The sequence below is a fragment of the Eleutherodactylus coqui genome, chromosome 1 (genome assembly GCF_035609145.1).
Source record: "Eleutherodactylus coqui strain aEleCoq1 chromosome 1, aEleCoq1.hap1, whole genome shotgun sequence".
In the NCBI taxonomy this organism is placed as follows: Eukaryota; Metazoa; Chordata; class Amphibia; order Anura; family Eleutherodactylidae; genus Eleutherodactylus; species Eleutherodactylus coqui.
The window spans coordinates 355,967,634-355,990,815 of NC_089837.1; the positions used below are offsets into that span (position 1 = coordinate 355,967,634).

General features: G+C 41.6%; 1 protein-coding gene across 2 annotated transcripts in view; it reads left to right on the forward strand.

Moving 5' to 3' along the window:
• Positions 1–23,182, forward strand: part of UPF3A (UPF3A regulator of nonsense mediated mRNA decay) — a 31,895-nt gene that overhangs the window by 6,943 nt on the left and 1,770 nt on the right. The window contains exons 3-9 of one of the 2 annotated variants that reach the window (XM_066577293.1): positions 1,505–1,611; positions 3,552–3,650; positions 4,578–4,688; positions 4,855–4,910; positions 7,690–7,848; positions 15,640–15,791; positions 19,600–19,897. In XM_066577293.1, the coding sequence (XP_066433390.1) occupies positions 1,505–1,611; positions 3,552–3,650; positions 4,578–4,688; positions 4,855–4,910; positions 7,690–7,848; positions 15,640–15,791; positions 19,600–19,897 (982 nt within the window). The remainder of the gene's footprint in view (positions 1–1,504; positions 1,612–3,551; positions 3,651–4,577; positions 4,689–4,854; positions 4,911–7,689; positions 7,849–15,639; positions 15,792–19,599; positions 19,898–23,182) is intronic. The other variant, XM_066577299.1, reaches the window with a different exon arrangement.

Sequence of the window (23,182 nt, forward strand, 5' to 3'; positions counted from 1 at the left end):
CTCAGAATGAGCAGAGATTTTCGCACAACATTATATATTAATCTACTTAGCTCCTCTCGCATGCAGAATGGACTGCATTTTCAATGTCAGTTTCTCTTTAAATGGTCACTGCACTTGTAAAAAAACTTGTATCAGCATGACTGCCAATGTGATACCTAGCAAATCACTTTATTTGCCTAAAATAATGTTTTTGTGATTTAAAATTACTGTAAAGTCATGGCCACTAGGGTTCTCTTTTCGTTCTAATTTGCTGCCCACTGTCTGTTTTCAAGTGAATTTCATCTCAACTAACAGAGACAACAAGTTGGACTACAAGTGCAGGGACCCAGACTTAGGAAGGTATTTAGTGGCGGGGCAAAAATAACATGGTAATCACGGTGGCTCTGCTGGTCTATGGTCATGCTACAGCCAGTGGTAAAAATAATAAATAAACTACTGAAAACAAAATAAAAATAGGTAGTTATTACAACCTGCTACCCACGGAAGTCGGTTAACTAGTGACTTTCTCCTGTCCCTTGCTCCAACCAACCCGGCTGTTCTTTTCCTCTTCTGTTCTCTCTCTTTCTCTTGTCTCAGTTAACTCTCTCTTTCTCTCTCTCCTTGCTAGTAACTCTCTCTTTCTCTCTCCAGTATAATCTTGGTTCCGTACTCACACTTAGTTCTTTCTGCCCACCTCACCGGCTATGGTAGATGTTCACCTGCTTCCATCCCAGTCTCCTTCGCCCTGTCTTTTATACTCTTTCCACTAACCAGTCCTTAGCAAGGGGAATACTGACTAACCAATCCCTGATCTAGCTGGGGGTGACAGACAGGTGTGAGAGCAGGTTAGGGTGCATTCTGCAAAGTCATTCAGTGTTAGGTACTAACAACACCAGACATTAACTCATTATTAACCATTTAATACAATAAACATAATTTCACACAGTTATACGCACATTACTACACATTATTACACATCTTGCATGAGGTAGCTATAACATTGCTGTGGGACCCCAACTCTGAGGTACTACACAAGAAGTGAAGACAGTCTTGTGTTATGCTGACCACAGAAGTCTATGGAGAAGTGAAGGATGTGGAGGAAGCTGCTAACAGAATCACTGAGAAGCTGAGTGGCTCACACAGAGGTTCTGCTGCAGCTAATAGTGCTTACTATGTCACTTCTACTGAAATTACATCTACACTGCTCAGCACCTGCTGTATAATGTCTTCCATGATGCTGTTACTTAACAGGGTGTGCTACAGAGGGCTAAAGAAGATATTCTACGTGTGCAGTCTATTGGAGATATAGCAGCTAGTCTCCATCCAGCAGGTCAGGGAATACTGATAATTAGCAGTGGAGCCTACAGGGCACAGATTGGTGTAAAATATCATATATAAGTGATATAATGTCTATATAGTGTTATTTCTCATGTACACACAATGACATTTGCACAAAAAAGAATGCTAACTTGCCTAATATTTGCATTCACTATACTCTCTACTTTTTGTTTACCATTTTTTGTAGTCTCTACCCACATCTTTTCTCAAGAGCCTACATTAACTTTAGAAACCCAGAAGACATCATTCTCTTCAGAGATAGATTCGATGGATTTATTTTCATTGACAACAAAGGTTAGAAATGTTATATCTGTCTGTTAAAGTTACTTATCCTGTTTATTAGCATATAAGCAGTGAGTCAATCACAAGATCTCTACAGAGCAAGAAGTGTCAGCCTATGGCCAAATGCCCACGGACGGCTTATCACTGCGGAATTCGCGGTCAGACATCCACCGTGAATTCTGCAGCAATGTCCGTCCATAGACATGCTGTGGTAAACCATTCTCCCCTGCCCACGAGCTGAAATCAACTGCGATTTTCCACTCACGGGAAAGAATCGCAGCATGTTCTATTTAGTGCAGAAATTCACACGCACGGCTTCTATTGCAGTCAAAGGAAGCCGTGATATTCTGTGCGGTGGGCACTGCAGAAGTATCGCAGGAATACGCTTCACAGCCTAGCGCCGGCTCGTCATGTGTTGCACTGTCCATGCGCGCCAGCTGAGACACTTGCGGCAGATCCGGGCAAGTGAATTAGTGTCTCTCGGGGGCGCCGGGCCTGATTCCGCTGCAATATTTTGCAGTTGGAATCTGACCCGGCTATGGACATGAAGCCTATTGTGAAGTTTAATGCTGCACTTGAAAACTGCAGGATTTTAGGGTATGTTGTAATATAGGGTTTGATCAGTGTAGGATGTAGACATCCTTTCTAAAATGACGTTAGGATCCCTGTCTAAATGATCTTTTACATGTAGACATAACAGTTTAACACATTCCTATTGCAGCCAGTCTTTATTTTTAAGCTTTCACTTTTCTCATCCTGCCTTCCAAGAGCCATAGGTTTTTTAGTTTTCAACTCACATAGCTGTATGAGGGCTTGTTTTTTTGTATTTTTAAATAATTTGTAAAATCTAATGTACCATATGATGTATTGAAAAACTTTTAAACATGTTTCATGGAGTGCAAGGGTAAAATAAATTGCACTCTTGTTTTGTATTTCGGGTTTTACAGCATTCACTGCATATTATCAATTGCATGTTAGCTTCGGCAGGGCAGTGCGATTGGGATGATGCTGAATTTATATAGTTTTTATTATGTTTTACTACTTTTACAACATTAAAAACCTTTTAAGAAAAATAACTTTTTATTACCATATTCTGATATTGATAAATTTTATATTTTTTTGTTGCTATAGCCGTGTGAGGGCTTGTTTTTTTTGTAGATCAAACTGTATTTTCTATTGGTAACCTTTTGGGGTATATATGACTTTTTATCACTTTTTATTCCTTTTCTTTTGGTTGGCAGGGTGACTAAAAACCAGCAATTCTGAGATTGAGTATTTTTTTCCTTTACGGCTTTCACTGAGCAGGATAAATAACAATATATTTTAACAGTTTGGGTAAAGGGTGTGTTCATTTTCTATATTTGTTTAGATTTTAGAGGGACTTCAATGTGCAATTGTTTGATTGCTTGTATAATGCATTGCAATACTTCTGTACTGCAATGTACTATCCCTGTCAGAGTTAGCTTACTAAACCCTGTCTCTCATAGGCCCCTGTTCATGACTAGCCTCAAAGTCGTTGTTGGGCACTAGGCCATCATGAAAAACATTTGGTACCCGGCAGTCGTGGAGGTAGAGGGGGCAATCAGGTGACAGAGGGAACCTCCTCGCTATGTCTAACTACTTAGATGCTGCAGTTGCCAATGATTGTGGTATCTAAGGGGTTAAATGACCAGGATCATTATCTTCTTTACTGACCATTACAGGCTGGAGTCAGCTGTATAACACAGCAGACACCTGTCATGTATGAAGCTGCTCTGTACTCTGCCTAGTGACATGTGATGTACATGTATGTCACATGATGAGAATGGATTAAATATTGGGGTCAAGAAATTAGCCTATATCAACCCCATCCATGGGCCCTGTGTAAAAACATATTTGCAGGTTGTTAATGTTATAAGAATTACAACATTCTGTACTGGTTGGCTAATAAGGTATATAATACGCTTTCCCAGGCCAGGAGTATCCGGCTGTTGTTGAATTTGCACCCTTTCAGAAAATTTCAAAAAAGAAACTAAAGAAAAAAGACGCAAAAGCTGGAAGCATTGCTGATGGTAAGCATTGGCTTTTATAGGTAAGCTGCTCTCTAACGTACTTTTATAATATATTTTTATTAAAATATCATGATACAGTTTCAGTTTTCCAGTATCAAGAACTGTGCTAGCTGACAGTGAATAGAAACATTTACTTAAAACTGGAAAACGCTTAGTTGATATTCACACAACTGTGTCCATGATGTGCCCATGAAAAATGGGCGCAAAACATATGACCCATCCATGAACTGTTCGATGTCCACGGGCCCCACAGATTGTGTGTGCTATTCTCATCCGAGAAAAAGGATGATAATAGGATATGCACCAATTTTTCTCACATGGACCATTACTCTAAGTGAAAAATTGAACTTACGAATAGCCTCACGCTATTATGGAGCAGTGCACTGTCCATGAAATACACGGACAGAAAATATAGCCATTTGATTGGACCCATAAATATATTTTGTACCTTACCTATGTAGGCCAGAATAAGATGAGGTTTCTTTGTAATGGGTACAAATGGGTATAAAGAACAAAACCTCTATGAGAATAGGGGCATAAATGCTAGAATATAAATTAGTATGAGTAAGAGCCTTGTGTGGTGCAGAGTGTTAAGGCAGCAAAAATGCTGTCATAAGCTCTCACTCACGACCTGAAGGTTGTAAGTTCAACCCCTTTGCATGGTTCAGGTAGCCGGCTCAAGGTTGACTCCTCCTTCCAAGGTCGGTAAAATGAGTACCCAGCTTGGTCGGGGGTAATAAATAAATTACCTGAAAGCACTCCTGGATAAGTTGGTGCTATACAAATAACAAGATTTATTTATTTCCTTTATTCAGTATGTTTTATACAGGATAGGGCTTCAGTAAACACCGTAGTGCCGAAAGACTAGAAATGTTCCTATCAGATAAGCAGACATTGGAGACTGACCACATGTGTTGTATTGTACAGATTTGGAATATAAGAAATTTTTGGAGAACTACTGTGCAGAGGAGGAAAAAATCTGTGCAAATCCAGAGACCCTCTTGGGGGAGATTGAAGCAAAAACAAAGGAGCTCATTGGTTTGTACAGCCTGTTTACCCTGTTGTATCTGTCATAGACATGGGTTAATATCATGGCAATATCATATACACATCTGATTCACTGTAAACCAGTAGAGTGCTTGCTGTTGTCATATTTAATTTCCTGTTCATTTATATGATAGTGGTTTGTGTTTTATTATTTCAGCTAGAAGAACAACTCCACTTCTGGAATTTATCAAAAATAGGAAATTAGAGAAACAGGTATGATAAATGACAATACCTAACTTGAAGAGATATTCCCATATGGTTCCTTTACCTATAATGCAGTGCCCTTGGCCGGCAGCTTCCTTATTTCCCTGGCTTCAGTCGTGGAAAGAATACTGCCCTTGATTGATAGTTCAGGCAAGCGGCTCTGTGGTGATGTCTTTGCATCACTGGTATGAACGAGCTATGTAAGCTTTTGGCATAGCAGTATCGTGAGCCTAAAACTTATATAGTAGCAGCTCCCTTCAGCCAAGATGAACAGTGTATCTCTGCAGTAGCCTCGACTGTATTTACATATAGAGATAACAGTCTCTAACAAAGAATGGTAAACTGTAGAAAAATTATCTTATCTGGTAAGGAGAATCTTTTGACGTGATGTATACTGAAATAAAATTCCACAGATGAGAATCCCCTATACTAAAGTTTCTTGTATCACTTAAAAATAGGTCACTCTAAAGTCCCATTTACACGGGAAGAATGTCAGGCAAACGATGCCCGACACTCGTCTCTGCACATACTCGCTCCCATGCTGCTGCACAGGAGCGAGTATCGCTGGCTCTCCGACGGAGCGGCCAGCAGGGAGTTGGGGCAGCTGAAGGACATTTCACTTCTCGCACTTCCCCGCCTCTCTCCATTCACTTAACACAGTGGCCGTTCAGTGCTGAACGGCTGCTGTTTATACTGAACGATCATCGTTCAGCTCATCGTCCATCATTTAGGCTGCATAACCAATGAAAGATGATCTGAATGCGGATCACTCTTCACTACTGAATGGCCGCTGTGTTAAGTCCATGGATAGGGGCGGGTGGAGAGTTAGGAGTGAAATCTCCTCCAGCCGCCCCACTGCGAGCCAATGATACTCGCTCCTGTGCAGCAGCACGGGAGCAAGTACACGTGGGGACGAGTGTCTGGCATTATTTGTGTAAATGGGGCTTAACTGCAAAAGGTTCAGTTGTGCGTTAAACTACAAAATAGTGCCCTAAAGGTGTTGCATAGAGCTTACCTCATCCCTGTGAGATTTAATATTTTTTCCTCAGGAAATCTCCAGTCTCTGTTTCTGGGGCTGTGATGATATAGGTACACACCACCACATATGGTGGATCTGCCCAATAGCACAGGTCATCTGGAAAAGGGTCTCTCACCTCATAGCCTCAGTGACTGAGATGAGACTAGAGCTGGATCCCTTTGTTCTTATGCTGGGAGATAAACCCCTAGGCATTCGCAACGCTCCATTCAAGCTCCTGCAATACATTGCTTTGGCCGCACGCATTTTAATAGCACAACAGTGGTGAAAACCATTACTCTCTTTTGAACCACTCATATCCAGCAAGAATAAAAAAATTTAAAATGAAAAACTCATAGCCATTCACCTAGACAGAATCTCCCAGTTTGAAACAATTTGGGACCGTTGGATTGCTTTTATCAACATTCCAAAGTTCCATTACTACAGTGTTCCCCGAAAATAAGTCCTACCCTGGTAATAAGACCTACCCCTATTTTCAGGAGGGGGGGAAGGGGGCTTGAAATATAATCCCTCCTCTAAAATTAGCCCTAGCTACATTAGGTTAAAAAAAAGCAATACTTACCTAGCCGCTGACGTCTGTGTTCCTCGTACTGGTCTCTGGCGCTGTGGCACGCTGTGGCAGGCTGCAGCCCTCAGCACTGACAGGATTTTCTTTTGGTGACGGGGCTTTGAATACCCCGCCTCCGGTAAGAGAGCGCTGTGATTGGATCAAGCGGCAGCCAAACAAAGCCGGCGCTCTATCATTAAAAGCCATTCAGTGTATGACATCACTCAATGGCTGGGTTGGTTCGATCTTTTTTTACCTTATTGCTTATACTGACCTAGCCGCCAGTGTCTGAGTCCATTGGGCTGGTCCCTGTGCTACTGCAGTTCTCAGCACTGACAGGATCCTCTTCTCCTGGTAACAGGGCTTTGAATAACCTGCCTCCGGTAGGCGCTGTTATTGGATCGAGTGCCGGCTCTGATTGGCTGGCGCTCGATCCAATCACAGTGCTTATTGGAGGAGGGGTATTCAAAGCCCTGTTACCAAAAGAAGAAAATCCTGTCAGCGCTGAGAAATAAGACACTGTGCCTCTTTTGAGGCAAAAAAAATTATATAAGACAGTGTCTTATTTTCGGGGGAAACACGGTATGTGAGACTCTAAAAAAGAGAGTGAACAGGAAAAGTAATAATGATAATAGGTAAATCGGTCTGGACCTGGACCTATACCCTAGGCACATTTAATTGCCTATTGAATAGTGACAGATTGCCATACCCTTACCTTGTACGATTTATAAGGTTATACCCAGTATTCTTTGTTTATTCTATAATTATTTTTACTATTCGGTTATAGGAAACTCTGTACTTTTCTAATTTGCCTTTATCCCCTGCGTGGGGTCATTGTGGCAGAGTGCTGCCGCCTTTCAAATTAAACTACAATAAATATGTTTGAAACATAAACTTCAAAATAGTGAACTCACTAATACATTTGTCTTAGATGTTCTCTGCAGTTTTCCTCCTCAGTGAATCTACCATTCTTGTTTCATATGACCTCCTCCTCCTTGCCAGTGTGAAGCTTCATCCATATATGGCCACACATGGAGGAACATGAAGGAAATGGGAGCATGGCTTCACAGAGGAGGAAAATCGCAGAGACCGTCTAAAGCAAATGCATTAGGAAGTTGACTATTCCAATGACATGCAGCTGAACATTGTGTAGTTAGAGTGGCCAGCTCTTCTAATATGGGGAATTTTATGTAACCCTGCTCTAGAGAATACGAGAAGAAAAAAGGGAAGAGAGGAGAAGACGAGAGCTGGAAAAAAAGCGATTGAGAGAGGAAGAAAAAAGAAAAAGGCGAGAAGAAGAAAGGCGTAAACGGAAAGAAGCAGACAAGCAAAAGAAACTGTGTGAAAAAGAAATACGTATTAAGGTAGTGATATATAACGCTGTAGGTGTCAGCAGTGTAGCCCAGCAAAGTCTGATGTGTGCGCTGTGCGATCATCAGCCGGACTTTCCTTTTTCTGGGCATCTTTGCTTTGCTCATCTGTTCATGTTTCGGCTCACTTTCGAGATTTTGCTGCGCTATGTGGCTGAGAAGTCTAGAGGGGCGGACATAGTTGGCGAACAGGCTGCTAGCAGACACGGTCCGACCCACCCATCAGACCGCTCTTCATCATTTACATATCGTGCAGGAGATGTTTGGACACCAATTACTCAGATATGCTTTTATTATGAGACCAAATAAAAGGACTGTGTGGAACAGAGCAATGTCCATATTGCAGTTCTGCGCTTGGATCACATTACAAAAATCTGCTGACAGTTTTTCTTTAAATTTGCATCAGAGCTTTGGTTTCTGACAGGTGTATCTGTTTTCTAACTAACCAAGTGCAAGCATATCTAACAAGTGATGATCATAATTTGTGCACCGTGGAAAGGAAAAGGTTAAAAAAACATACTACCAAGGATCAAGCAGCCTAGTTATGCTGCATTCACACTTGCCATTTTTTGCTGTGTTTTTGAACACAAGCAAAAAAAACACATGCATTGTTAAAAGCAGCATGCTTATGTAGAAACCGTGCATTTTTTAGTAATACATGTTTTCTTTAAAAAACGTATGTTGTTTTATGACTTTTTTTTTAATGTCGTTTCGAAAGCTGAGCAAGTAAACACCAAGTGTGAACACAACCTTACAGCTTTACCTGTCTGCAGGATTTGGAATTTTTTACTAATCATTTCTAAACTGCACAGCTTAGGGCATGTTTACTCGTCATATTTAACATGGATGTCAGATTCAACAGGAATCTACGTGTATAGGACTTATACAACTCCTTTAACATGCAACAGAAATTTTACAAAAGGTTTTTTGTGTCAGTGATGAGAAAAATCCACCATAAAAATAAGGGTTATTTACACGGGCGTATGTGTTTTTACATTCACTCGCCGAGATGTAAAAACGTGTGAACGGGCACACAGATCTAACGTTTGTGCGCTTGTTTAGACAGCCCTGGCCCGGCACTTATACGCCAAGCCCACAATGCCGTCGGGCGTGGGAAGACAGCTTAGCTCTGCTAAACTGTCTCCCCCTTTCCCTCCCCCTCGCCGGCAAGGGGAGGAAGCAAGATGGGGCGAGAGCTAGTGTGCTAAGCTCCCATACTCTCTCCTTCCATTGTCGGAAGCCAGCAATGGGAAGGGGCAGGAGCATAGCAACTAGCTCCGCCCCTAACCAAGCCTTCATATTGCAAACAGCCGGTAAGGGGTGGAGAGAAGGGGGAGGGAGTTTAGCAGTCATGCTGCTAAACTCCCTGCCTCCTCCGGGAGTTGTCAAAGGCTCCCATAGGAGCCTATGGAGCCGCTGCAGTATTCCAGCCAGAAAGATAGTTCCAGGACTATCTTTCCTGGTCGGCATTAAAGCACCTAGCCGAAATGCGCTATCTTGGACTTTTGGGTGATTTTACGCTATGGAAAATAGCCCGTCTTATCTGACGCATTGGAATTCAATGCATCAGATGGTAGTGTGTATCGGCCGCCCGTGGAAACGACGGATGATATATGCTCGTGTGAATAAAACCTAAGTGCCATATTTTGGACAGAAATGCTGAAGATTATCCTCTTTAAGTGAAATGAGGCTTATCCTCGTGTGTCTATACTGCAAACTTGCAGCATATGTACAGCACTTCCACAGTAGAAATCCAAGGGAATACTTGCTTCATATGTATATACCTTACCATATTAGAGGCATTTAGGATTGTATTTCCATTAATTATTACATGGTTTAATGAGTACTGAGTAAAGGGTTATGGGTAGAGATGAGCGAACCTACTCGTTTCGAGTAATTACTCGATTGAGCACCGCGATTTTCGAGTACTTCCGTACTTGGGTGGAAAGATTCGGGGGGCGCCGGTGGGGTGGGGGGAGGCGTGGCAGAGCGGGGGGTAGCAGCGGGGAACAGGGGGGAGCCCTCTCTCTCTCCCTCTCCCCCCCACTCCCCGCTGCAACCCCCCACTCACCCACGGCGCCCCCCGAATCTTTTTGCCCGAGTACGGAAGTACTCGAAAATCACGGCGCTCGGGCGAAAAAGGGGCGTGGCCGAGTAGGTTCGCTCATCTCTAGTTATGGGTCATTCCAGGACAAATCACTCAAATAACTTGGGGGGGGGGGGAGACAACAAATTTTCACATTGGTTTATTGCTAGAATGTATATAAAATCTCAGTTTTCAGACCCATTGGGTCGGGGGATCACGACATACAGGGGGATTATTGATAACCATTATTTTTGATAACCATATCTCGGACACTATTGGGCGTAGCAAGATATGTAAGGTGTCAATCGCTTCAAAATAATATGTAGATTTATAATATATTTTTCCAAATACTCTGCATTTTTTTTTGGCAACTGAGCCACTTAAGAGATAAAGCTAAAAAAAAATTATATATATATATATTTTTCCCCTATACATTGAAGTTTCTTGCCACAAAACTTCAGAAAGATGTTCTTTGTCGATTCTGAGAAAAAAAAATCTTGACCTCTTACTGGCAATAAGATAATGCATATTTAATGATACTAGCAGGTGATTTAACTGCCTAATCTTGGACGAGGCTTAATGGAAGGGATCTACCAGCAAGAAATTACTTTTGTTAATGATTGTTTAGCTGAACAAGTTGTATGTACAAAGCAGATTTCTCACCCAATTCATGATATGAAGCATACTCAGGAATATTTATTTGATGCCACTGAAATAGTTCTCAGACAGTATAGAGTTGGTCACCATCAAAGATTTTTTTCGTAAAAGCTACAAACAACACCTTCATGAAATTTTGTGATAAGAAACATCAATGTATGGGGCATATATATATATATATATATATATATATATATATATATATATATATTATCTTTCTCTCTGGAGTGGCTCAGTTCAAAAAATAATTGAAATGTTTATTTCCAATTTGACTTTAAGTTGTATTAGAATTACAGTGTTGAGAAAAATCTGTTATACATATTATTATGAAGAGAATCACACATTTCACATCTTGCTACGCCCAGTAGCTTCCGAGATATGAATTATCAAAAATTATGGTTTTCAGTGACTTTTAGAAAATTGAACCCCCTCTATTCCTCCACCCCATGACCTAAGGGTCTGAAAATTCAGATTTCTATATGTTCATGTCCTAGAGCAGCAGTCACCATGTCTTTGGGAAATAATACACTTATGTACTGGGTAACTCAACTTTTGGAATATCGGGCAGTAGCTCTCATCATGGTCGCTGTGTAAGGAGAAGTCTAGGCCAAAGACAAACACCACAATGTATATATATAATTCCTTTTTTATGTATTGTAATTAAATATTACTGGTCCTTTAAGAAATTATATAATGATCCCAGGATTCTGTTGGAGACCACAGAACTTGCCGCAGTCCTTCTGACCAGTTCAGTAATGTGCTGAGATGAATGTTGGCAGACCTAAAGATCCAGAGGAAGGCAAAATAAAAACCCAGAGAAAAATTCCTTCCTGACCCCAGTTGTTGGTGATCAGCTGTCACCCTGGATCTCCTCCATCCTGCTGCATATTCCTGTGCATATAAATATACTATATATATATATATATATATATATATATATGCGTGTGTGTGTACACACATATATATATATATCTACACACACATATATATATATATATATATATATATATATATATATATACACACACAGACTCATAAGAGCTGATCTTATAAAGAAAAAGACATATACCTGCTTCTAAGAGCTTACAATCTCACAAAATAAAAGATATTCTGCTACTAAGGCATATGGGCACCCTTAGATAGCTACGGGCCAAGAACTCAGGGTTTAAACACACTGCCCTAGGCGCAGCTACGCTTGGCAGTAAGGAGTGTCGCTGCTCCAGAATGAGAGAGATTCCTTCTCCCCCACCGTCAGTTCAAACTCAGTGCCAGAGCGCAGGAGTTTGTAAAAAGAAGCTGGAAGATAGGTGCTGCCCGATCTTCCCCGCATAATGTATTCACTACATTGAACTCCTATTGAGATCAGTGGTTTCGTTTTATCCCCTTATACGGCTGTGATTATCATGGCCGTATAAGGGGAGAAAAACACATTAATGTGTTTTTGCCCTCATTCGGCTGACAGCTGTTCCTCAGAAACTCCATGGTACACAAGCAGGCTGGACTGGGTTTGCATGTGTTTTCTATGGGAAAATGGAAATAAAATAGCGCCCTCAGCCAGTCCATAGTCCATTTCTCAAGCCCAAGCTTCGGGCCAGTTCTCTGTTTAGTCCTCAAATTTCAGCAATTTCAGGGCAATCCTCAGTCTGTCCCTCAGGCCAGTCCATGGTCCAGCCCTCAGGCTGGACCCAAGCCTATGACCCTCAGCCTTTGAGATGAGGCTTTAGCGCCACCATTGACAGGCCCTGGGCTCCGGGTTCAGACCCACTGAACCTCCACCCTCAATTCCTGGCTTCAGGCCCACCACCCTCTGGCTCTGGCTTCAGACCTTTTACCCTTAGCCCTCTGGCCCTGGCTTCAGGCTCACTGCCCTCAGACCTTTGGCCCTGTCCTCAGGCTCACTACCCTCAGATCTTTGGCCCTGCCTTCAAGAACCACTGCCCTCAGGCTTTGAACCAAGGCTTCCGTGTCATTGCCCTCAGCCCTTGGACCTTAGCTTGAGGCCAACTGCTTTCAGGCCTTGGATTCAGGCTCACCACTTTCAGCCTTTTCAGGTCTATTGCTCCACCACCCTTAACCCTCAGCCTGAGAATTCAGGGCCACCACCCTCAGCGTTCAGGCCGAGCATTCAGGGCCAGCATCTTGGGGCCTTGGCTTTAGGCCCACCACTTTCAGGCCCTGGTTTCATCCACTGGCCTCAACTCTTAGACTCCAGTTTCAGGCCTATCATCCTAAGTCTTTGAGCTGAAGATTTAGGGCCATTGTCTACAGCCCTCGGGGGTCCAGCTTTGGACCCACTGCCCTCTGCCCTTAAACCCCGGTTCAGACCCAGTGCACTCAGCCCTCGGCTTCAGGGCCATCGCCCTCAGGCCTTTGGCCCCAGCTTCAGACCCACCACCCTCAGTCTTTGAGACTAGACTTCAGGGCCACTGTCCATAGTCCTCAGGCTCTGGCTTCATGTCCGCTGCCCTCAGTACTTGGCTGCAGGCTCCAGGCCTACCGCTCTCAGCCTTCAGGCCCTGGTGAAATGCCCCCCTCCCTCATACTTCAGACCTCTGCTCAGGCCCACTGTTCTTGGGCACTAGCTTCAGGACCTCTGCCTTTGGGCTCTAGCTTCTGGCCCTCATCCCTCAGTCTCTGGCTTCAGGTGCATTGTCCTCAGCCCTCAATCCCCAGCTTCAGGTTGCCCAGGTCCTAAGATTTTGCAGTCTAATTTACATGCCATAGTTCTAAGAGCTTATAGGATAATATGCAATATATGCCCTAGTCCTAAGAGCTTACAGTCTAAGACAGGGGTGCACATGCGGCCGATTGCTATTCTGTGCAGTCCCAATCATCTGGACACAGAAGTATCTATGCGTGGCTGCTCACATGTAGTTTCTATGTCAGGGTGAAGAGGAGTGACACATAGCATGTCAACAGGAATGGACAAGTACTAAGGGTGCACTGTGCAGCCATGACTGGGTCTCCTATACATTAGGAGAATAAAGCCTCTTGACCTGTTTGGCACTCCAGAAATGCGTATATGAGTTAGAGGCATTGTATAAAGTGATTTTTCTCAGTAAGAGAAACCAAGTAATCTTGTAGATATGATACCTTTTAATGGCTAACAAGAATGCATGATGTTATAGTGAGCTTTCAAACCTAAAGATTACTTAGTTTCTCTTACGGAGAACAATCACACTTTCCTCTTCTTGCTAACACCGTACTAAACTTTTTTCCTTTTAAGCATTGTATATGCATGCAGCTCTCTCCATTGCAGTTTATAGAACTTATGAAATGCAAGGCTGTTACCTCAACATCCATTATCTACAATGGAGAGAGCCACGGGCATTGTCTCCTCTCTGGAGTGCTGATTGGGGAGAAGTCAACCCAATCAGTGTGAGTCCTGGAAGTGGAACTTAGTTCGATTTATTATGAAATATGCTTAGGATATACATAAATGTCTTGGATGGGAATACACTTGCGGCCCTTGGAAGTGGTTCAGTATGGCAATGTAGCCCTCAGACTAGAAAAAGTTGTGTACCCCTGGTCTAAGGGAATCTTTACATGGGCCAACTATCGATCGAAAAATCACTCAAACAAGCAATTTCCTATAGTTGTCTCGTGTAAAACAGGGACCAGACAGGGTACTGAGCAAGAAATCGCTCATTAGTCGCTAGTCACTCTGTTTCAGCTCACTGAAACAGACCAACCAGTGAGCCACTTCTTGCTCACTGTAAACAGACCGTCGTTCATCTATGAACGACTGCCTATTCACAATAAATGGAGGCAGGCAGTTGGAAGAGATCCACCTCCATTTACTAATCGACTCTTGCTCCTGAGTAAAAGCATAGGAGTGATAGTTGTTAGGATGGTTGTCCGGTGATAGTCATTGCACGTGAAAGCACCCTTATATACAATACATGTCCTGGTTCTATAAACTTACACTACACACCCTGGTCCTAAGAGCTTACAGTCTAATCTAAAGACAATGTAAAGAGCAACTGATGCTCTGTAAGCCTTAGCGGAATCATGTCTTGTAGTCAGTCATTCTATTGATGAGGCATGTAATACCACATGTGTCCTGGAGAGGCTGCAGTTTTCTCTAGCGATAGCAGCTGCCAGAGTTGTGGGAGCTAATTGCTAGTGAGTTCTCATTTAGAGAAGAGGATGTCAGGACAAACCCTGTAAGGCTGGGCTTATGCATGCCATATTTTGTGCTTTTGGGGGCAGCAAACACATAGGAGCAGATTTACTTAGACAAGCATTTTATGTGCTAAATAAACATTGTGCTGATGGAGGCACACTAAAGGTATTGAGCGGCGCACTCCTCTTAGTACATTTGGTGCTGTGTGTGCTCCAAAGATGTATTTATACACCAGTTAGTCGCGTAAATTATAGCAAATGTAATGGGCCGTGAGCAGCGATGCCTCCTAATCCTAAGCAATGCCCAATGTGTGACTTTTATGTGCCAGAAAATTGAAAGACTTCAGTAAATCTGCCCATGATTCACAGATGTGCTCATTTTCCCGGTTACACGATGTGTGAACAAGGCCTCAGCACAAAGTGAGGAGCTACATACCCGGATGCGTCTTCTTCAAGCTGTCAAGCTGAAGTGACATAAGATGGTTCTGGTTTAGAACTTTACACATTCTGCACCAGTTGTGATGTCTATGGTGTTCTGCAGTTTGTGATATCCTAACTGCCAATGTTGTACTGTGTATCATGTTTCAAGCATTGGGAAAGAGTTGAGTTAATTGCGATTTGCAGGTTTCCTTGACTACAACTTCGCTACCTGGTTGGATTTCTTGCGATCCCGATATTGTGGAATTGACAACCTGTGACTCACACTGTGACTCCATTGAGCTCAATGGCAGTGCAATGTCACAGTGCTACACAGCGATGTTTGATCACGCAACCTCATTGCAGCCAATGTTGGTGTAGCTATAGACTTTAGTTATATACAGGATCTTATTCTCTATTATTACTTCTTCTCTATTTACTTATTTACAATGTTTTTTCGCTATATATCAGTGATCAGTTTAAAATGTTTCCACATTTAGCTTCTGAAAAAACCTGAAAGGGGAGATGAAATCGGCGAGAAACAAAAGGAAAAAGTAGATGAAATTGAGCATGAAGATTCCAAATGGGAAAAATCATCTGGGAACAATAAAGTGAGAACATTTGAAAACTTTGTGAAAGAACTCAAGGAAAAGTAAGAATACAGTAATTGTTATCTTGTACAAAGGGATTACAATTTTTACATTTTTAGCGTTATATACACTTTATATATTTCTATAAAGAGTTTGTTATTTTTAAAGAGTTTTCAGAAAATTATAATCACATACTGAGTATTTGTCACATCATCAGTTGACTGAAAAGATGTCACCACATCTGGTACATCATGACCTGGCTTTGGTCATTGTCTTTGGTAATGTCTTCCAGTAGTTCTTTATGTAGAGTTGTTGTAGTTAGGAGTACTGAACTTACTCTGCTCCATGACCCTGCTCCCTTCTGACTCATAATTCATTTCCTCTCTCTGTACGCCTCTCACAGTTAGGTCGCCTACACACGGGCGGGTTGGAATACGCATGCGGAATCCCACAACAGAATCCGACCCTGTGCCCATCCGCCATCTGCTCGTACTTGTCCTGAAGTCTTTTTATTTGAATTGCGGATGGTCCGCACGGCGACATTTGCAGTACAGATTTTTCTTTTTTAAATGTCTGCTTTTCCCGGGTCTTCGTCTAGCGATGATGCGGAATCCGCTGCCTTTCCGCAATGTCATTGCGAAAGGCCCGCGGAACGGATGGCTTCCATTAACTTCAATGGAAGCTGTCCGTGCAGAATCCGCACAGAAATAGAGCATACTGTGATTTCTCCTCCGCGAGCAGAAAATCGCAATGCATTTCTGCTCGTGTACAGGAAATCGCATTTTGCCATAGCATGCTATGGACGGTATTTGTTGCGGAATCTGGAGGTGGACGCCCGCTTTGGATTCTGCAATGCAAATCCACCCATGTGCAGGTAGCCTAAGAAGTGGAGTTCAGCACTCCTAAACACAACTAAAATGCCAGCAGCTTATGTACGGTAATAAAATCCTAATTAGCTAAATAGGTCTCCCCCCCCATCGACCTGCTATAAACCTTATGTTACACATCAACCCCCCTCCCGTTATTAGTATGAGAGTCCTGTTAGTCAGCCTTAATTGACGCATTCTGTGAAAGTCTCAGTCCTGCAATACTGTAATGTATTGCAGTAGATGCAAAACATAGAAAACATAGAAAATAAACCAAAAGCAAAATGTGATTTTTATGTAAAAGTACACAAATTTACAAAAATAGCATTTAAGTTCGCATCATGTGTTCCGAGTTACAGGATCACCCATTTTGACTTATTTACCAGCAAGTGTGATTGGAGTAATAGTGGTGCCAATAGGAAATTATTGTAATGTCTATATACAGAGTTTTTTGTTTTTGCTGCTTGTCTGCCATTTTTGGGGTCAGTGGCATTTTTGAAAATGCTGTATACTTTCATTATCTTTTTTTTCTAGCATTTTCCCCGTAAGGCCCAATGTCCACAGGCGGATTTGATTTGCGGAATCCCAACGTGGCAGCCGCATGTGAGATCCGCAAATCAAGCCACCCACAGGGAAGCATTGGGTGTCTGCACTTATCATTGAATTGTAGAATGGTAGAGTTGGAAGGGACCTCCAGGGTCATCAGGTCCATCCCTCTGCTCAGTGCAGGATCACTAAATCATCCCAGACAGATATTTGTCTAGCCTTTGTTTGAACACTTCCATTGAAGGATAACTCACCACCTCCCATGGTAACCTGTTCCACTCATTGATCACCCTCATATTCAGAAAGTTTTTTCTAATATCTAATTTGTGTCTCCTCCCTTTTAGTTTCATCCCATTGCTTCTAGTCTTTCCTTGTACAAATGAGAATAGGGCTGATCCCTCTGCACTGTGACAGCCCTTCAGATATTTGTAGACAGCTATTAAGTCTCCTCTCTTCTTTTTTGCAAGCTAAACATTCCCAGATCCTTTAACCGTTCCTCATAGGACATGATTTGCAGACCGCTCACCATTTTGGTAACTCTTCTCTATACTTGCTCCAGTTTGTCTTTGTCTTTTTTAGCCCATTCCCGCTGCAGGGCGTAAGTTTACGTCCTGGCAGCGGGGTACTTCCCGCAACAGGGCATAAACTTACGTCCTGGGGATAGCGCACGATCCCGCACTATCCGGCAGCGGGAGCCGGCTGTCAGTCACAGCCAGCGTCCCGCTGCAACAGCGGTGGGGCATCGGAGATGCGCCCCCCACTGTTAACCCCTTCCCTGCCGTGATCTAAGTAGATCGCGGCAGGGAAAGAGTTCACAAAGTTCAACATCGCGAGAGCCCGGCCTGTCGCCATGGTAACAGGACGCCAGACACTGGCGTCCTGTGTTACCAGTGCCTGAGATCGCTGTATATGCGATAAGGCATGGCAGAGCAGTAGCTCTGCCATGCCTTATGACAGCGATCATCAGGGCAGTGGTCAAAGTCCCCCAGGGGGACACAAATGTTGTAAAAAAGAAAGATTTAAAAAATGAATTAAAAAAAAAGTAAAAAAAACATTTTTTTATGCTTTTTCTCAGATTAGCATAAAAAAAGTTTAAAAAAAAAACAAACATATTTGGTATTGTCGCATCCGTAACGACGCGTGCAATAAGTTGCATATGTTTTTGACTGTGCACGGAAAAAAACGCCAAAAAAGACGCTAAAAAACGGAGGCCAAATGCTTATTTTTAGCATTTTGTCTCACTAAAAACGCAATAAAAGTGATCAAAAAAGCTGTATGTACCCCAAAATGGTACCAGTAAAAACTACAGCTCGTCTCGCAAAAAATAAGCCCTCACAAAGTTCCGTACATCAAAAAATAAAAAAGTTACAGGACTTTGAATGCAGCTATTTAGAAAAAAAAAGATTTACAAAAAAAGTGTTTTTATTGCAGAAAAGTGGAAAAACCTAAAAAAAATGTAAGAATTTTGGTATCATTGTAACCGTACCGGTCCGCAGAAAAAAATGGAATGTCTCATTTATGCTGCATGATTAACGCTGTAAAAAAAAAAATATATATATATGTCAGAATTGATGCATTTTCTCTCCCTGCTATCATAAAAAAAAAATAAAAGCTGTACAATATAGTTAATGTACCCAAAAATGACGCCGATAAAAACTACAGTTCGCCACGCAAAAAACAAGCCCTTACACGGCCGCGTCGACGGAAAAATAAAAAAGTTATGGCTTTTGATAAGCGGAGAAGAATATCCGCCAAAAATTGTTGCGTCCTTAAGCCCAAAATAGGCCATGTCATGAAGGGGTTAAAGTGGGGTGCCCAGAACTGGACATAGTGTTCCAGATGAGGTCTGACTAAGGAAGAGTAGAGGGGGATAATTACCTCACATGATCTAGAGTCTATGCTTCTCTTAATACATCCCAGAATTGTGTTTGCCTTTTTGGCTGCTGCATCACAATGTTGACTCATGTTCAGTCTATGATCTATTAGTATACCCAAGTCTTTTTCACATGTGCTGCTGCTTAGCCCAATTCCTTTCATTCTGTATGTGTTTTTTTCATTTTTCTTGCCCAGATGTGGGACTTTGCATTTCTCCTTGTTAAATACCATTCTGTTACTCGCTGCCCACTGTTCAAGCTTTTCAAGATCTTTTTGAATACTCTCTCATCCCTAGTGTTAGCTAACCCTTCTAGCTTTGTGTCGTCTTCAAATTTGATCAGTTTCCCATCAATTCCCTCCTCCAGATCATTTATAAAAATGTTGAACAACACTGGGCCTAGGACAGAGCCTTGCGGTACCCCACTTGATACACTCGTCCACTTGGATGTGCAGCCATTTATGACCATTCTGAGAATGATCACTCAGCCACTTGTGAATCCACCTAACACTTGCCATGTCAATCTGTTATATTTCAGGGAACTACCACAGAACATGAATTAAATATCAGGATTTGTCATTGTAGGACACAGAATGATAGTGACAAGGAACAAAGAGATATTGAAAGGAGATACAGAGATAAAGATCAAGAACGACAAAGGTATCATCGTATGGATGAGAGCAGAAAATCAAGAAACCACTATGAGTTTGACAAGTTTCTTAAGAGGAATGAAGATGACCAGAAATGGGGAAAGGGATTCAGCCAAGATCGGACCAAGAAAGGGAGCCACAACAACAGCTATGCAGCGGATGCTGTAGATAAACTGGGTAAAGAGGACAAGTGTGATGACATGGCATCCAAAAAGGAGCGCATAAGAAATAAGGTTCTTTTATTCTTTTAGGATCATTTCTCATTAGCTTCCTATATGCCCCCTATAAAGAGCGTTCTTTATGCCCAAGTTTAAAGCATAAAGAAGCACATTATTAATACCGTATATAAAAATAGCCACATTTATCATTTCCATGTAGCATCTTTTCTGGATGTTATTGCTTTCAGTTTCAGTTATCTTGATTGCATTATACAGTATGAAGCAAAAAATACAGATCATGGTGAGTAGAAGTAAAGCTGTGCAATTCATCACCCAAAATGTACCATGAATGAAATACTGCAAAGAAAAGCTGCAGGGTTCTACGAAGAAAGTATTTACGGGCAGTTTCACATGGCCGAATGTGCAACTACGCCCGTCACTACATAGCGCAGTTACACATGAACAGAGTTTTTTGTTTTCTCTGGCTGTTCAAACTCCGCACCATAGTGCGGGAGTTTGAAAAAAACACATAGTTAATACTACACGTAAGAAAAATAGGTGCTGCCCTATCTTTCTTACGTGTGGTATTAACTATGTGTGGGAAAGATAAGGCAAGTCCCTACCTCAACAATCCCGCTAGTGAAAACAAAACCATTGAAATGAATGGTTCCATTGTGTCCCACTATGCGCCGTGATTATCAGGGCTGCATAACAGGACAAAACACGGCCATGTGTTTAAGCCCTAAGTGTGAGCTTTTAAATTGCGATATGATAAATTACCATTTTACTTTCAATGTTTCTTATGGAAACTGCATCCATTTTTTTTTTGCAAAAAGTTTTCATACATTACACTATGAGGAGACATGTAAAAATGGTTTATTGGTCATTGAATTGCAGCAAAAAAAATGGAATATCTATTTTTTATGTGTTTTCCAACAATTTTATTAAGGGCACTTTCATACTTCTTCCTCTCTGCCAACAAGAGTGTAACTTATAGGTTTCCAAGTTTTTTATTAGCTGAGATCCACATTAAAAAATAAAGGCAGTGAAATCTCAAGTGTGAGATAAAGAAATACATACATAATATGTATATATCAGAATAATGTAAGGTACCTACAGACAACAGATGAAAGTTGTATGAACCCAATATTTTTTTTTACTGCTGGTAAAAAACAACATGAATTTTTTGCTTTTTTTGTGGGCCATTTTTTATTTTGTAACATGTTACGCATGTTTTATTTCTAGAATTTTAGAGAAAAACAGAAAAAAACGCAAACATTTACAGCATGCTACGTTTTGAAAAAAAAAACCATTGACCCCCCCAAAAAAGCCACAAACAAAATGCTTTGTATGTAGAATTTTCAATAATTTGCTATAGACTTCAAAGTAGTGTAACATCTGATCGCTATATTATTGACCAATGAAATGTCACGTAGTACACAGAAACATGCTGTGTATGATTTCATTCTAAGGGAAAACAAGGATTAGTCCACAGTTAGGGGGCCAAAAAAGCCACATGTGTTGGATTATTTGTAATCTGCAGGTTGTGGTTACTTGTGTGTCAAAATGCAACTCTCATTGACTTCTATTAGATTGGAATACCAAAGGGCTATGCTGTGATCTTTGGTCACATGACCTGTGTTGCAACCAATGTCATCATCTAGCCCTAGCCCAGGCTGTTCAACCATGAAATCAAATAATTCTACATTTTGTTTAGAAGACCAGAAAATACTTCCTGCACAATAAATTGGCCCGTGAGTGTTGGACTGATGGAGTGGTATTGTAATAATTATCTCATAAAGTACTGTTGTAAAATGTGGATCTAAAAATGGGGCTTCTCAAGGTAACAAACAGTACCTTGAGAAGCCTCAGTCGCAGCTGAGGACCCAGAGGAGAAGGGAGAAGTGTTTTTTAACCTATCCCCGTACTTTATTTGAGTGTAAATATACTCATTTTAAAAATAAACAACTATAAACTTTTGAAAAATCTTTATTTAGCTTTACACCCCCAGTAAAACTAAAAACGGAAAAAAGTCAGTGAAAAAACATTTAAAAAATCGCTCTATATGCTATTTTGCTCAGATTGTGCCATCCCAGTCAGACATCACAGATTAACGCATTTATGGCTCTTTGAGCTTCTAGAGCTCATGTACACCATAGATATTCAGCTGTCAGCATCTTTGATCCCCTGTAGCAAACCAGTAGAAGTTGTAAGTTCATCTTTTACTAGATGGCACCTAAAGGGGTTATCTGGCAGAAGGAAAAAAGTACCAAACACATAAACAGCAACAGGCATCCTCCCATGTATAATAAACTTGAAAAAGTTGATTATTTCCTGAAACTTAATTACCGAATCTGTTGACCATTCTGCTAGTTTACTGCCTGCTTTGGTCTTTCAGTGTCTATTGAAAGACTACAAATACTGGCATACCCTTCTTTCACACTGCTGAGCCCCTTGTGATCCTGGCATTGTGAAACAAGGAAGCCAGCTTCTTGCCCCACCTCCTCTATATATCAGAGAGTCCTAAATCACATGACTGCAAGGGGCTAGCGGCCTTACTCTCTTCAATCTACTTGTAGTCACATGATCAGCGACAAGCGGACCCAAATAGTAGGGGATGTAACATCACAGGACAGGAAGATACTACAGTACATCTTGTACCACATGACTGAAGAGCAGAACTGGAAAACGGGGCATCTTTCATAAAAGAAGTAAATTAGTAAATTGATAGTTTTCTAGTTATTATATCGTTGCTGAGTATTTTTTACAGCTGTATAGCCTTTCTAATGGGGCATTGTGGCGTTCAGTCTTGGCGGGGAAGCTGTGACTTAAAGAGTTTTTCTGCCTCACATAATCCATTTCCAATTACTTTTAGAACATAGAGTTATATAGGATCCTCTGCTTATTCACAGTCAGAAATCTTCTCTTCTTCTGTAGGACGAGGCTCGTTTTTGCACTGCATTCAGTTTCTAAAATGAACTATTGGATTCCTGTCTATCAGTGCAGTGCTGACAGATTCAAAGTGTTAAGGCGTATTTAGACACAACGATTATCGCTCAAAATTCACTCAAAAGCCGTCTTTTGAGCGATAATCGTTGGGTGTAAATGTGCCCATCTTTTACTTTTCTGCTGAATTATAAATTTAAGTTCGGCATGAAATCCATCATTCGGCAGAACAGCTGATAAGAACGACTGCACGCTGTGCTCTGCCCGAGGAGCGCTGATTACATTGTGCCAGCTGTCAGCCCAGCAGGTGGTCTGTTCTCTGAATACAGCTCCCGGCGGCTCACACGCTACTTATTGGTACTAATAGGGATTAGTACCAAATAGTAGTTTATGCAAAATGATTGCTCAAAAGCC